Source organism: Canis aureus, chromosome 14, assembly GCF_053574225.1.
Source record: "Canis aureus isolate CA01 chromosome 14, VMU_Caureus_v.1.0, whole genome shotgun sequence".
Taxonomy (NCBI): Eukaryota; Metazoa; Chordata; class Mammalia; order Carnivora; family Canidae; genus Canis; species Canis aureus.
The window spans coordinates 6,942,063-6,956,669 of record NC_135624.1 but is presented as its reverse complement, the minus strand read 5'-3'; the positions used below and the strand labels follow the sequence as shown (position 1 = coordinate 6,956,669).

At 36.0% G+C, this 14,607-nt stretch overlaps 1 protein-coding gene and 1 long non-coding RNA gene across 22 annotated transcripts in view; one reads left to right on the top strand and one right to left on the bottom strand.

The window, feature by feature from the left end:
* LOC144283123 (uncharacterized) overlaps positions 1-14,607 on the bottom strand; it is a 179,093-nt gene that overhangs the window by 87,552 nt on the left and 76,934 nt on the right. The window contains exon 4 of one of the 16 annotated variants that reach the window (XR_013351468.1): positions 6,335-11,653. The exons of the other annotated variants lie outside the window; for them this stretch is intronic. This is a non-coding gene — a long non-coding RNA (uncharacterized LOC144283123). Of the gene's footprint in view, positions 1-6,334; positions 11,654-14,607 lie in introns of those variants that run through there. 16 annotated transcript variants of the gene reach the window in all.
* UBR5 (ubiquitin protein ligase E3 component n-recognin 5) overlaps positions 1-14,607 on the top strand; it is a 135,297-nt gene that overhangs the window by 93,363 nt on the left and 27,327 nt on the right. For all 6 annotated transcript variants that reach the window (XM_077846828.1, XM_077846827.1, XM_077846825.1 and 3 more), the window contains exons 26-38: positions 1,314-1,411; positions 2,224-2,372; positions 2,899-2,990; positions 4,048-4,194; positions 4,284-4,402; positions 4,475-4,601; positions 4,691-4,820; positions 6,336-6,496; positions 6,616-6,855; positions 11,586-11,709; positions 12,319-12,430; positions 13,417-13,548; positions 13,936-14,193. In XM_077846828.1, the coding sequence (XP_077702954.1) occupies positions 1,314-1,411; positions 2,224-2,372; positions 2,899-2,990; positions 4,048-4,194; positions 4,284-4,402; positions 4,475-4,601; positions 4,691-4,820; positions 6,336-6,496; positions 6,616-6,855; positions 11,586-11,709; positions 12,319-12,430; positions 13,417-13,548; positions 13,936-14,193 (1,889 nt within the window). The remainder of the gene's footprint in view (positions 1-1,313; positions 1,412-2,223; positions 2,373-2,898; positions 2,991-4,047; positions 4,195-4,283; positions 4,403-4,474; positions 4,602-4,690; positions 4,821-6,335; positions 6,497-6,615; positions 6,856-11,585; positions 11,710-12,318; positions 12,431-13,416; positions 13,549-13,935; positions 14,194-14,607) is intronic.

Here is a 14,607-nt window from a genome sequence, read left to right as displayed (position 1 = left end):
ACAGCTGGAATTCTAAATGTGGTCTGTCTCTTGGTTCCAGAATTCAGACTTCCAGTCATCACCCTTATGTTACCTCTTCATATTTTAGAACAAGAAGGTGTTTGAGTTTTTTATTATTGAGGGCAAGGGAGTTTTTGTTTAAGCCTTATTGGCCTTAGGCCATAATGACCCAATTTATGAACTTATGATTACTTTAATGAAGGCTGCCCCACTAGTAAAATAAGTCACTGAATTGGAAATAAGTTATTACTCTAGAAGCAGCTTATTAATTTATTAGTGGTTTGAGGGATAGATAAAAAAGAGATAGAAAAAAATGTATGTATGTATGTATTTGTATATATTTTTATTTTCTCACTTAAAAGTTTTACTTTCGATTTATGGTGTTTTTAAGGGTACTATTTTGTATAATTGCCTCAATCATTTGGTGTTGTCTAAATAGGCAAGAGTAGAGACTGGAGTTTGAGGTTTTGGTTTTTGTGTCCACTTGTCACCTTTTTTAGTATGTGTGTTACAATAAACTGAACTGGAAAATGGAAGAGAAGGATTAGATATAAGAGCAAAAAATTGATTTAGAAGGAAGTCTTCATGAAGAATCCAAATTTTTATCTTAGTTTCTAGGAACAGTGATGCTATTGGCTGACATAAGTCAGATAGAGAGCAGGTTTGGGGAGAAAGGTGATAATAGTTGTTAGACATGTTGAATATGAGGTATCACTGGGAAATCCGAAGTAGACTTACCAAGTACACAAGTGTAGATGTTGGAACTATGTTATTGTAGAGGGGTAGTTGCTTTGGTAGATCAGAGAGGGAGCCACAGGTGGCTGAGGACTAAATTTTGGGAAATACAGGAGGGAATAGAAATTCAGGGAAGAATACTGAAGGTACATTTTTAAGAGAAAATACATAATAATAACAGGTAACATTTATTGAGTATATTTTATTTGCTGAGTATTGTGTTAAAAGCTTTTAAGTAATAATTGATTTAATCCTCATCACAATTGTATGAGATAGAGCCTATTACCATCCCCACATCTAGAAAATATTAGTTTGACTGTAGAGCCCTTGGTGATCTATTCTTTAGTGTCACTAAGGCCAAGAAAGGAGAACATGGTTGAGAGAGACAAGGATCCTTAGAAAAGTGGCTTTCTTTCTTAGTAGGAGACTAGAAAATAACACCAGTGATTTTCTTTGAATGGTAGAACATTATTTAATACAGCAAAATTACTTTTTTATTTCATCATGAACATCTATTTCTTTTATAATCAAGGAATAATTGATTATTAATGTTTTATGTATAATTTTTCTTGTTTTAGGGATGCAAGAGGGATGACCCCCTTTATGTCAGCTGTAAGTGGCCGAGCTTATCCTGCTGCAATTACCATCTTAGAAACAGCCCAGAAAATTGCAAAAGGTAATTTAAGTCCTAAAAGAGTTGCTTATTTTTTAGTTTGAATGGATTTTCTTTTACATATAATAATTTGATAATATTATTCAAACCTAATTCCTGTGTATTGAAATGATGTAATTGAATAGAAACTATCAATTTATTCTTTTGTGTATGTGAATTTGTGTGTAAAAATTTATGTGTTTGTTCTTATTCCAAGTATATTGTGTCTTCTAACTTTCCATCAAAAAACAGCTGGTGTAATTTTTTAAATTAAAAAAAAAACTGTATAATGGATAATGTAATGATTAATCTTTTGAAAATGAAGATGGATTACTGATAGAACCTGTCAGTAGTTAATTGGTGGAAGTGATAAAATTTTATAGAAACAATAGGTCAGATGCCTAAATGCTCTTCCCTCTGACTTGGAATTCCTGCTTAACAGAATGCAGTAAGGAATATCAGTTCCTGCCGTCCAGCTTTTAAAAGACTAACATACTTTAAAATACTGGCTAAAAAATTTATGTGATTATCTGTAATTTGTTAAATAGAGCTAGAACTTTAATCTTAACTGCATAAGGTGGACCTATATATTCAGCTGATGTGTGCTATATTGTCATCATGTGGTTATGTTATGATTATACTTTGCTGTATTTTTGCACCAGAATTGACTGAATTTCTTGCCCATTGACTTGTGTATCAATTTTAAAATAAAAATACAGTAGTTTTTTATTTATACTGTGTAAATGTTAAAGCTTTTGCATTTGAGTAAAGTAGTAAATGGCTGTAGATTAAGGTCTTTCTTGATATCTGAACTACTGTGTTCTTAATCTTTTTAGCTGAAGTATCCTCAAGTGAAAAAGAGGAAGATGTTTTTATGGGAATGGTTTGCCCATCAGGTACCAACCCTGATGATTCACCCTTATATGTGTTATGTTGTAATGATACCTGCAGTTTTACGTGGACTGGAGCAGAGCACATTAACCAGGTAAGCTATTTTTTATTTCCCTGTATTTATGCTGTCTTCAGATATTCTTTTCCTTTCTTCCCTTTCACTATCACTGCATTATAGTTCTTAGCTCTGGAGTTATAAGTCTGGTATTTCCTTTTATTTTGAGTTGTAAAATTCTCCAAAGAAAATTAATTTTTATTTAATTCCTAAATAAGTGAAACAAAGGAGGTGATTGTTAAATTAGTGATGAGATACTTCCAAAATTAGAAATCTTCACTCAGTGGTTTAATCTGATCCATAGCTCTTGATATAGATTTCATAACTATAATACCTTTTTTGGGGGGATGATATGAGTTATTTTTGCTCTACTGGTTAACATTTGATTTCCACTTGTGTAATATTAATGTGTATTTGCTATACCCATATATGACTTTTTCTTTCCAGAACACATTAGTTTTGCTCTGCTTTTGTTGTGATTGACTTGTTTCAGAAAATATCAGAGGTAATTATGATGATAATATGTACATTTATTCTTTTAAAAAATTAATCCTTCTAATTTTAGGATATTTTTGAGTGTCGAACTTGTGGCTTGTTGGAGTCACTCTGTTGTTGTACAGAATGTGCAAGGGTTTGTCATAAAGGTCATGATTGCAAGTGAGTACAATTCTGGTTTTCTTTAATATTATAAATTGGATTCATATTGCTGTATTAAAATAGTCTATACCAAGATAATGTTCTATTTCTTAATTCAGGAAGCATGAGGTTTTCTTCTCTTTAAGCTACTTTATGTATTTAAATATGGTTCTTGATTTAAAGTGTATTCTGAAATGTTTTTCATTTGCTTTTGTATGTATTCTCCAGCCAAAAGGAAATCACTGAAGTTAAGTGAATCATGTGTATATTTGACCTATGTTTTATTTACTTCTTAAAGTGAATTAATAACTTTTCATCCAGCAATAGAGTTACCAAGGCTAGTTTGTTAATTTTCACAGATTTAAGAAGCAATAAAATACTCCATCATGGACATTTGCAGTGAGTGCCTCAGTCTTAACAGGAACATCAGCTATAACTTTGCTACAGATGTCTAGATGTTATGGTTAACAGAGAATTGGTTTGTAAAAACCATCTATTTCGCTTTAAAATAAGTTATACAGGACAAGTAGAAAATATTTATAGATAACTGCATCGGTATTTATGATTTTTATTAAAAGAACTTTGGCTAATTTGTCTTCCTTACTTTAAACATAAAAATGATAATCTATTTATTTGTTGATTACTTACTAAGTGCTCTCACACAGTAGCTGCTTGGATGGTGGTAGACAACAGAGTCCTTTTCCTAACAGGGTTTACAGTCCTGTGAGAGGACACAAGCAAGAAACATCTGCTCCTAAGGGTTTTAGGGTTTATTAGATGCACATAGTAGGACCACTTACACACTGAATGGGGGCTGTGGAGAATTAAGGAAGACATTCCGAAGGAGGTGACTATTCCCAAGTCATTATAAGATCCCTCTATGAGAGTTGCTTTAATAGACTTCATGCCACTAAATAATCCTTCTAATTAAGTATGCTTTAAGAATTATACTTTGCATTTAAAAATTAACAAGGGTTCTATCTGGTGTCAATAAGTTATACTTCCATAATTTCCATAGGCCTCTTTGTGTGTTTTTTTTAAATTTCAGTTTTTGTACTTGTGTATGAATTCTTTCTAGACTCAAACGGACGTCACCGACAGCCTATTGTGATTGTTGGGAAAAATGTAAATGTAAAACTCTAATTGCTGGACAGAAATCTGCTCGTCTTGATCTACTTTATCGCCTGCTCACTGCTACTAATCTGGTTACTCTGCCAAACAGCAGGCAAGTGGGATTTTTTGGGACATAAATTCAAACAGCACAGCACATCTAAGTAGTCCTCCCCCTGCTCACAGCGATGTTCCATTTTGCAGGGGAGAGCACCTCTTACTGTTTCTAGTGCAGACAGTTGCAAGGCAGACAGTAGAGCACTGCCAGTACAGACCTCCTCGGATCAGGGAGGATCGTAACCGAAAAACAGCCAATCCTGAAGGTGAGTGAATCTGACAGTTTTGACACATAGGAAAAGCATTATATTTGTCTTACTATTTCCTTTTTTTTTTAGATTCAGATATGCCTGATCATGATTTAGAGCCCCCAAGGTTTGCCCAGCTTGCATTGGAGCGTGTTCTACAGGACTGGAATGCTTTAAAATCTATGATTATGTTTGGGTCACAGGAGAATAAAGACCCGTATGTATTCATTAAAAACATTTTAAGTTTATGTATTTCTCATGTTAATGCAAGTGATTACAGTGCATTGTCTTTCATTCCCCCTCAAGTCTCAGTGCCAGCAGTAGGATAGGCCATCTTTTGCCAGAAGAGCAGGTTTACCTCAATCAGCAAAGTGGCACCATTCGGCTGGACTGTTTCACTCATTGCCTTATAGTCAAGTGTACAGCAGATATTTTGGTAAGTTCTTTGGATGTTTATATACAAGTACATGAAAATGTTTTCTGACTTAAGTTTCCCATAATTTTATTGATTCAAACTCTTACATATTGATAAACTCTAATTAAACAGTACAGTAAGAGGAATGGAATTATGGGGGGTGATTTAAGTGTCTCCATTAACAACAGAAACTCCTTTCATTCTAAACAAAAACCCTAAAATGTGTTAGAAAAGACAACAGTATACAGATGTATAGAACAGTGTTCAAAATTAATGGTAACACAGTGCAAACTTTACTCCTTTTTTAAATTGGAAATTAGGGAGTGCCTGAGTGGCTCAGCGGTTGAGTGTCTGCTTTCGGCGCAGGGTGTGATCCTGGGTGTGGGGATAAGAGTCCTGCATTGGGCTCCCTGTGAGGAGTCTGCTTCTCCCTCTTTCTGTGTCTCTGCCTCTCTTTCTGTATTTCTCATGAGTAAATAAATAATTTTTTTAAAAGAAATTAGAAGAGAATATAAACCATAAAACCTAGTGCAGTGCTGGTGAGGTTTTAGTAAAAAGAATACATTCAGACATTGATGGGGTAGCACTGCAATTGGTACTCTTTGAGAAAACAATTTGGCAATAGTATCATAAGATATAAAAATATCAGTGTCCTCAGAACTTATAAAGAAATAATTTATGATATGAGAAAGAAAAAGTCATGTCACAGAATAATAAATTAAAAAATGAAATACTTGATGGGTCCACTAATAATGGAGTATTGAATTAGATTATAGTCCAGCTACTTGTTGAAATGTAATGCAGCAATTTAGAAATTAAGGATATTTTAAGTAACATTTAAAAAAAGAACAGAATAATGTGAAATTGGATGCTCTCTGTAATTAAAATGTATATGATAGACCATGTATAGAAATGAGACAAGAAAGTAACAATAATGACCTAATGAGAGGGATGGGATTATGAATTTATTAATGTAAGTATTTGAATCTACTTTACCTGTTTCATTATGTACTCGAAAGTAAGTGAAATAAATTGTTTCTTTGATTTGATTTTTCTTCTAAATATTGGTATACATAGATCTATAAGACTTAAAAAGGAAATCAGACATTTGAGGCCCACTCTAGATCAAAGACATGGTAGGTATGTGGCATAAGTTAATCACTGACATTAGAAATGTTTTGTTTAAAAAGAAGAATGTTTTGTTTAAATTTATTTTGAGGGATGCTTGGGTGGCTCAGCAGTTAAGCGCATCTGCCTTTGGCTCAGGGTGTGATCCTGGAGTCCTAGGATCGAGTCCCACATCAGGCTTCCTGCATGGAGCCTATTTCTCCCTCTGCCTGTGTCTGCCTTTCTCTCTCTTGGTCTCTCGTGAATAAATAAATAAAATCTTTAAAATAAATAAAGAAATTTATTTTGAGATCCTTATTATGAAATGCTAATATTGAAAAAGTGTTAGAACTTTTTACTTTATAAATATTTGTCTAAACATCATAAGAGATGTTTCATCATTAATAAAGTGATTATAATTTTTTAAAGCTTTTAGATACTCTACTAGGTACACTAGTGAAAGAACTCCAAAACAAATATACACCTGGACGTAGAGAAGAAGCTATTGCTGTGACAATGAGGTTTTTGCGTTCAGTGGCAAGAGTTTTTGTCATTCTTAGTGTGGAAATGGCTTCATCCAAAAAGAAAAAGTAAGACATCCTTTTTTTATTTGGGCTTTTCTTTAATTTCACACACATTTTTTGTAATGATAACTTTGTATATATGAAAAGATTCATAAAAGATTCCTGTATTTTCCTTTTTGCTCTAGCAACTTTATCCCCCAGCCAATTGGAAAATGCAAGCGTGTATTCCAAGCACTACTACCTTATGCCGTAGAAGAATTGTGCAATGTAGCGGAGTCACTGATTGTTCCTGTCAGAATGGGGATTGCTCGCCCAACTGCACCTTTTACTCTGGCCAGTACTAGCATAGATGCCATGCAGGGCAGTGAAGAATTGTTTTCAGTGGAACCACTGCCACCACGACCATCATCGGATCAGTCTAGCAGGTAAATTTCTACCTGGAAACAGATTCCGATTAATTCTTTCTCTGGAAATGTCATGTTTGGCTTACTGAACATTTGCATAAGCATTCAGGTGGTGATGTTCACCATTTGTGCAACAAATGGTAGAGATATTATTTTATTTGGAACATGTGAGAGCACTTTAAAAAAATTATACGTTGTGTCTCTATAAGGTAATAGATACATAGTTGTGGGTATTATTTTTGGTATGGAAAAACATGTTTTGTTATGCCAATAAAGTAATCTGGTAAGAAAGTTCAGACTTCTGCAGACATCATTACTTCTTTTCTCACATTAGATATAGCTTACTGTAAGGCCAATTTGAGGAATGAGAAGACCTGTAACTTTCTCTGTGTCTAAAGGCTTGGGCTAGGGGGCAGCTTGTTATTGTGTAGTGTAAATAACCAGAATGCTAGAATTTAAAAATACTCTCTACAACAACCATGTTATCTAAAATAGGACTAAAACAACTCAATAACTAAATGGTTCTGGTTATAAGATTATTTATTCTTAATCTCATTCATCTTTTCCATTTGTAACTAGACTGTAAGCTTGTTGAGTCAGAATGTTTAGAAACTAAAATATTCTGGTGTCTTTTAACACAGTGCTTCAAATTAAATTTGCATGCAAATCATTTGGGGGTCTTAATAAAATGCAGAGGCTGATTTTGAAGGTCTGGATGGGGCCTGAGATTCTGTATTTCATATAAACTCAGGTAGTGCCGATGGTGCTGGTTTAGGGGCCACCTCTTTGATTTGCGAGGCTATAGTGATCTTTAGCAAATATTTGTATATTTGGTTTTCTCAAGTCTGATTTTGTTACTGTGTATATGTGTAATGATGTTTAATAAAGATCTTTGGGACCTAAACACCCTCTTCTTCTTTTCTGGAAAACATCTCTGTTAATGAGGAAGGACTATGTTAGTGTTTGGTAGTTCCCAAGACTTCGTCTCTGGGTTTCATCTGGGTTAATGTATTGAGTATCTGCTCTCTCACTGTTCTCCTTATTCCATGTGCCAGTATGTGTCCCAGCTTTTCCTGTATTGTCAAGTCTCCTAGGATACCCTGGAATTTAAATCCAGATTTGTCTATCAAAGCTTTCCCATGGTAGCCTTGACACTTATATACTTCCAGGATTTGCTGAAAATGATTATAAATCAAACTATATATTTTCAGACTCCCTGAATACACTCCATTATCCAGTGATTCTGTTAACAAAATCTGCTTGGGCTCCATATGATGCTCCTGATTCTGATACCCTGTGAGGAGACCCCTGGTTCTTGAAGTGGTATTACTTTGTGAATTCTTTGTATCCTCTCCTTGGTTTTGTTCTAGAACATAAAATTTTTTTTATCTGTTGAACAGACTTTGGGGTGATAGCTTTAAACAGTGTCAGTGAGCCTGTTGTTACTAAGTATCAAGACTTTGTGTCCCCTGGGGGATCCCTGGGTGGCTCAGCGGTTTAGCGCCTGCCTTTGGCCTGGGGCGCGATCCTGGGGGTCCCAGGATCGAGTCCCGCATCAGGCTCCCAGCATGGAGCCTGCTTCTCCCTCTGCCTGTGACTCTGCCTCTCTCTCTCTCTCTCTCTCTCTCTATGTCTATCACAAGTAAATAAATAAAATCTTAAAAAAAAAAAGACTTTGTGTCCCCTTGTCAACTGCTTCTTAGGCCCTTTGTTTAAGTATTGTGCACTCTTTGGGGCGCCTGGCTGGCTAAGTTGGTTGGGCGTCTGCCTTTGGCTCAGGTCATGATCTCAGGGTCCTGGGATTGAGCCCTGCATCAGGCTCCCCGCTCAACGGAGAGCCTGCTTCTCCCTCTCCCTCTGCTGCTTCCCCTGCTTGTGCTCTCTCTGTCAAATAGAGAAATAAAAATCTTTAAAAACAACAGCAGAAAGTACCGTGCACTCTTCAGCTCTCCTCTTCATTCCCATCTATTGATTCTTTTTTTTTTTTCTTAAAGATTTTATTTATTTATTCATGAGAGACAGAAAGAGGCAGAGACATAGGCAGAGGGAGAAGCAGGCTCCCTGCAAGGAGCCTGATGCAGGACTTGTCCCAGGACCCCCCCACAGGGATCATGAGTTGAGCCAAAGCAGATGCAGATGCTCAACCACTGAGCCACCCAGGTATCCCCTATCTATTGATTCTTGAGTCAGTCCCTCAAGTTTTCCCAGGAGATCTCATTCGATAGTCAAGAAAGATAATAGTGTAATGTTACTATTGCTACAACTGTTGATGTGATGTAGAAATCCTTCATTATAAATACAGTACAATCACTCCTTCTTGTAAGGGTGTATTTTGATCAGTGTTCCAAGCATGTCTTAAGTAAAAAGTACATACTTGATTAGTCTTTGTGATTTCCTTTGTATTGGATGGTAGATGGTATGTATCACTCCACTGAGCATAAAGTTTTGAGTTCAGTATTTTTGCTTTTTCTGTTGCTTCCCTTCACCTCTTTAAAACTTTTGTCTTTATTAACCTGTTTCTCTGTGTACATTCCTCATACAAAAACTGTTAAATGAAATTTTATTATGAACTAGGAACTTTAAGCATTGTAAATGCATTACAATGCATCTGTTTTGATTTTCACAATAATTCATGACCGCTGTCATTCTACTTTTAAAAACAAGAGATCTGAGCCTCAGAGAGGTTAGGTAACTTCTTCAAGGTCAAATAACTATTAAAGTTTAAAGATAATTAGAGATAATTCTAGACAGATTTCTTTTTTCCTTTTTCCTATACTTGAGAATATTAGGGGTAGATAGTGCTGTTGGGTACTTTTTTTCTTTTTTAAGGATTTATTTCTTTAAGAGAGAGAAAGTGTACAAGCAGAGGAGAGGAGCAGAGGGAGATTCTGTGGGGCTCCATCCCAGGACCCTGGGATCATGACCTGAGCCAAAAGCAGATGCTTAACCGACTAAGCCACTCAGGTACCCCTGGTTTGGTGCTTTTTGATAGTGTTGAGGCATTGGATTAATATCAGTGAACCTGACCCTACCCTCACAGTGCAAATTGCAGTCCTAAACTATCATAAGTGCAGGTTTATAATTAGTTCTCTGAAGAGACATTTTTCCTGTCCCCATCCAGCCACGGTTGATATAGGCAAGTATCTTAAAATTGGTTACCCTTTCCTGATTTGTTTGGCTTTATGTATCTGAGTGTGAGAGAAGAGGGAATTTCTGTGATGTAACTTCCCATTTTTGCTTACACCCTAGACTGTCTCCTGTGAAATCTATGGCTCCTTGAAACCCTTCTAGCCTAAGAGACATGAGCAGATTCCTTTGGCATACATGGTGGCACCACTGCTCTCAGGCTTATTGACGTATGATTGTTTTTCTTATCGCCAGGATAGTTGTGCTTTGTTTTTTAATATTTTATTTAGCATATTTAGGTATTCTACACCAGGAAGGATTTCTCTGCAGTTTGGCAAATAGCTGTAACTTAAGAAGTATTTTAACAGCTCCTGTTAGACTGGCTTTCAGGACTGTAGCTGTGCCATGTCTCATGGGAAAGAGGCTGAATCATGGTATGAAGAAAACTGAAGCTCCATTTCTGAATGGGGAGTTAATAATATATTTTAGGAATTAGCAGTATCATACATACTAAGTACATAAGTCCTTTGAGGGGATGATAGATCTTGTGGATGTTCCAAGACTTCTTTTTAAAATTATTTTAAAGAAATACTAATTGTGGCTTCACAAATGTTGACTTTTATTTTTTAATATTGGAGATGTTGGAATCTTAGGTTGGAAATACCCTTTTCATCTTTTCTTTTAGCCTTTTCATTAGCTTTGTAATTTACTGTCTCTGTGAAGAACCAGTTACTTAAATTTCTAATATTAAACACTTGGATGTTTGAAGGAGAGTGTCTCAGTTGACTCTTCATGTGTAACTGCTTTGATTCTCATTTCTAAGAGCAACTGAGGTGAGGAAAGAACGCTATCTGTGTAAATACCTTTAAAAGGTCCTTTAACCTTAACCTCTCTATAGTTTGTGTTTCTTAATCTGTTAATAAAGGATAATAGTAGGTCACAGGGTTAACATGCTGATCTCTGACCTGCATTTTAAGATGCATTCTCTCATTCTCCCCTTCCTTTTATATTAGAAGTAGGTGTCCTTTCTTGGCTGTTTCTAAGGCATATTTTTAGAGAAGTGGAACTATTCGGCCACCCACCTTTTGTTATGATTCTGTTTTTAAATTCATACTTTTGAACTGATGTTTCTCCTCTTCACACACATCAGTGGGTTAATAAGCTGAAGCAAGTAGGTCATATCAGGTGTCTTAAAGACTAGATCCCTTGTAATAAACACACTCATTACCACACTTTGTTAATGGAGGAATGCTGCTGTTGGAGCTTTTGGAAGTTGAGGACTATTGGCATGAAAGCAGTGGAGAAGGAAAAATATTTCCAGTGGAGCATTTCAGTGGGAAGGACTCCTAAAAGGATGTGCATTAACAAATTTGAAATGACTTACTGAAAAGTAAAAACACTTCTGAGATTCCTAAGTTAAATCTCTGTGATAAAATTAATTTCTTTGGGCTTCATATTTTTGGATATACTATGGATTAATTGTTGGTTTCTAAGAATTTTTATGTGAGATTTAAAATAGCATCCTAGCAAGTGGGTCACACTAAGCGATACCAAGAAGCATAAAAAGTGTGCTGTATAGCAGGGGGGTGGCAGCAGTGCCCTCATGAGCTCTTGCTTCTCCACAGCTCCAGCCAGTCTCAATCTTCCTACATCATCCGGAATCCCCAGCAGAGGCGCATCAGCCAGTCACAGCCTGTTCGGGGCAGAGATGAAGAACAGGATGACATTGTTTCAGCGGATGTAGAAGAGGTGGTTGTAACTGTCTTCATGGTGGTAGATGAGAGGCTTTTATATGGGAGGGAAGAAGTTTTATTAATAGTAGCTTACTACCATTAGGTGTATTTGCTTCCAGCATTTAGACTTTTGTTACATGTTCTCATTTGTGACTATATATATGTTAAAAATACTTCAATAATTCTTGATTTAGTGGATAATACAAAATTGGACACATAAGCTTGTTTTTACTTCGGGTTAATAGAAAAGACATCCTCATTGTTCAAAAAAGTTTTAGTAGTTTTGTGCATAGTATTTGAAGGCAGAGGTAAATTTTATAACTGGAAGTTTAAAAAACATACTCTGCACACAGTTGTTATACTTCTAATTTTAAGGTTCGGCATATGGACAATAATTACAAACTAGGGTGTTTTGACATAATTTTTGGTAGCAAGTTGTCAATAGCCAATGATTTTTAAACTTAAAATTCTCTGTAGTGAGGGAGCTTCGTATTTTATTTTATTTTTTAAATTCATTTTGTTTGGAGGGAGCTTTGAATTTTAGTTACTAATTGCTGTGGAGGAACAACTGGTAGAGATGTGGGTTTATTATGTACTTTGTCTACAAATAAGATTCTGGATTTAGGTTGAGGTGGTGGAGGGTGTGGCTGGAGAAGAGGATCATCACGACGAACAGGAAGAACATGGTGAAGAAAATGCTGAGGCAGAGGGACAACATGATGAGCATGATGAAGACGGTATGCAGGTTATTTGAGAACTTATTCAGTATGAATAAATCAGGTATCTTTAAGGATATTAATATAAAGAAAAGCCCCATTATAATGAGCAAAATGTTCAACATGTTTTAAGCCTAGGAAGTCTGAGGATGTTTCAAAATTTTAGGAAGCAGCCTTATACATATATGCATATATGTGTATATATACTTATACATATAAAATAATTCATCTTCTTCCTTCTTTACCTTTTGACTCAAAGGTTTTGACTTTCTCTTTTCTTAAAAGGCTTTTTAGAAGTTGATAATGATAACCCAAGTTAGGATACATTTGCAAATTAGAGAAAAGGGAAAAAAATTACCTATAATCCCACCCAGATGCTAATAGCTTATATTTTTACTTTCAGTCCTCGCCTGTGCTGCCCCATTCACACGCATATCTTTGATATTGTATGTTTAATTTTTGTGCCCTTCTCCCCCCCACTAACAATAATCATTTTGGCCTTTTTGCTACATAGTCATTGTAACTATTCTTATTAGTCAGACTTTTGGGGATCAGCGTTATTGAGATATAATTGACATACAATAAATTGCACGTATTTAAAATTTATAATTTTATATGCTTTGACATGTATATACTATGAAATTCTAGATAGATCTTTTTAGCTTTCTTCTCCTTTTGGAATCCCAATATGGAAAACAGATGAAAATTAGCAGTGGACCTAGCCCAGAGCTCTGCCCACTGGTGGAGGTTCCCCTGCCCAACCTTTTTATCTGAGTCTATGCAGAACAGATTTTGAATTGCTATGCAATAGTCTACTGAGTACCATAATTTGCCTAGTCATTTGTCTTCTACTAAGCAAGCAGTTATGCTTTATTGTAGTAGTAATCCCTCTTCTCTGTCCTTTCTGCCCGCCCCCTTACCTTATGATATCCTGCTTTTCAGACCCTGTCTTACTCCACAGTGAGTTTGTACTTTTTCCCCCCTTACTATTTAAATATGTTTTCTAGGGAGTGACATGGAGCTGGATTTGTTAGCAGCAGCTGAAACAGAAAGTGACAGCGAAAGTAACCATAGCAACCAAGATAATGCTAGTGGGCGTAGAAGTGTTGTCACTGCAGCAACTGCTGGCTCTGAAGCAGGTATGTTACTTTATCCTTATCCAGCTTTCTTGCCTATACTAAAGCTATGTATATATTCAACATGAATTTGTTAAACTGTACTCCTTATGATTTGCACAAGGGTGGCTAAGTCTTTATAACTTCATCCTTTTTCCCTGTGGATGTTAGTGAGGACATATTTTAATGACTTTTTTCTTTTCTGATTTTTTAAATACTGAATTAATGTTAAGGTTCATTGAAAAGAATTGTTTTGTAACTAAACTATTTTAATAGTGGGTTTTGTGGATTATTGACTATGTCTTGGCATTCTGTTTAATATATGTATATTTTCCTGAATGAGGGAGTACACTGTATTTTTAAATATCAACAAACTGACAGTGGTTTCGGTTTTAAAAATAAAAAATTTAGGTGCAAGCAGTGTTCCTGCCTTCTTTTCTGAAGATGATTCTCAATCAAATGACTCCAGTGATTCTGATAGCAGCAGTAGTCAGAGTGACGACATAGAACAGGAGACTTTTATGCTTGATGAGCCATTAGAGAGAACCACAAATAGCTCCCATGCCAATGGTGCTGCTCAAGCTCCCCGGTCCATGCAGTGGGCTGTCCGTAACACCCAACATCAGCGGGCAACCAGTACAGCCCCTTCCAGCACATCCACACCAGCAGGCAAGTCTGAAAACTTGGTATTCTTAAAAGTGCTTAAACAGGTTTTTAAAATTATGTATGTTCATCTCAACAAATTAAATGGTTTCATAATAGTTCTAAATTGTTTTGTCGAGTTTAGATACTTATGCTTATATCAAGGTTTCTCAGTCCCTGCACCATTGCTGCTTTGGGTTGAATAATCCTTTATTTGTGCACTGTAGGATATTTAGCAGCATCCTTGACCTCTGTGCACCCAGATGCCAGTAGCAATACTACCCCTACCCCTCCTTGTGACAACCAAAAATGTCTGTAGACATTGCTAAATGTCCCCACTTTGGGGCAGGGGCAGTAGCAAAATTGCCTCTGGTTGAGAACATTATGGTAATTCTTGTCCCCCCTCATCATTGCCCTGTCTCATTTAGTGTGGTTTAAGAA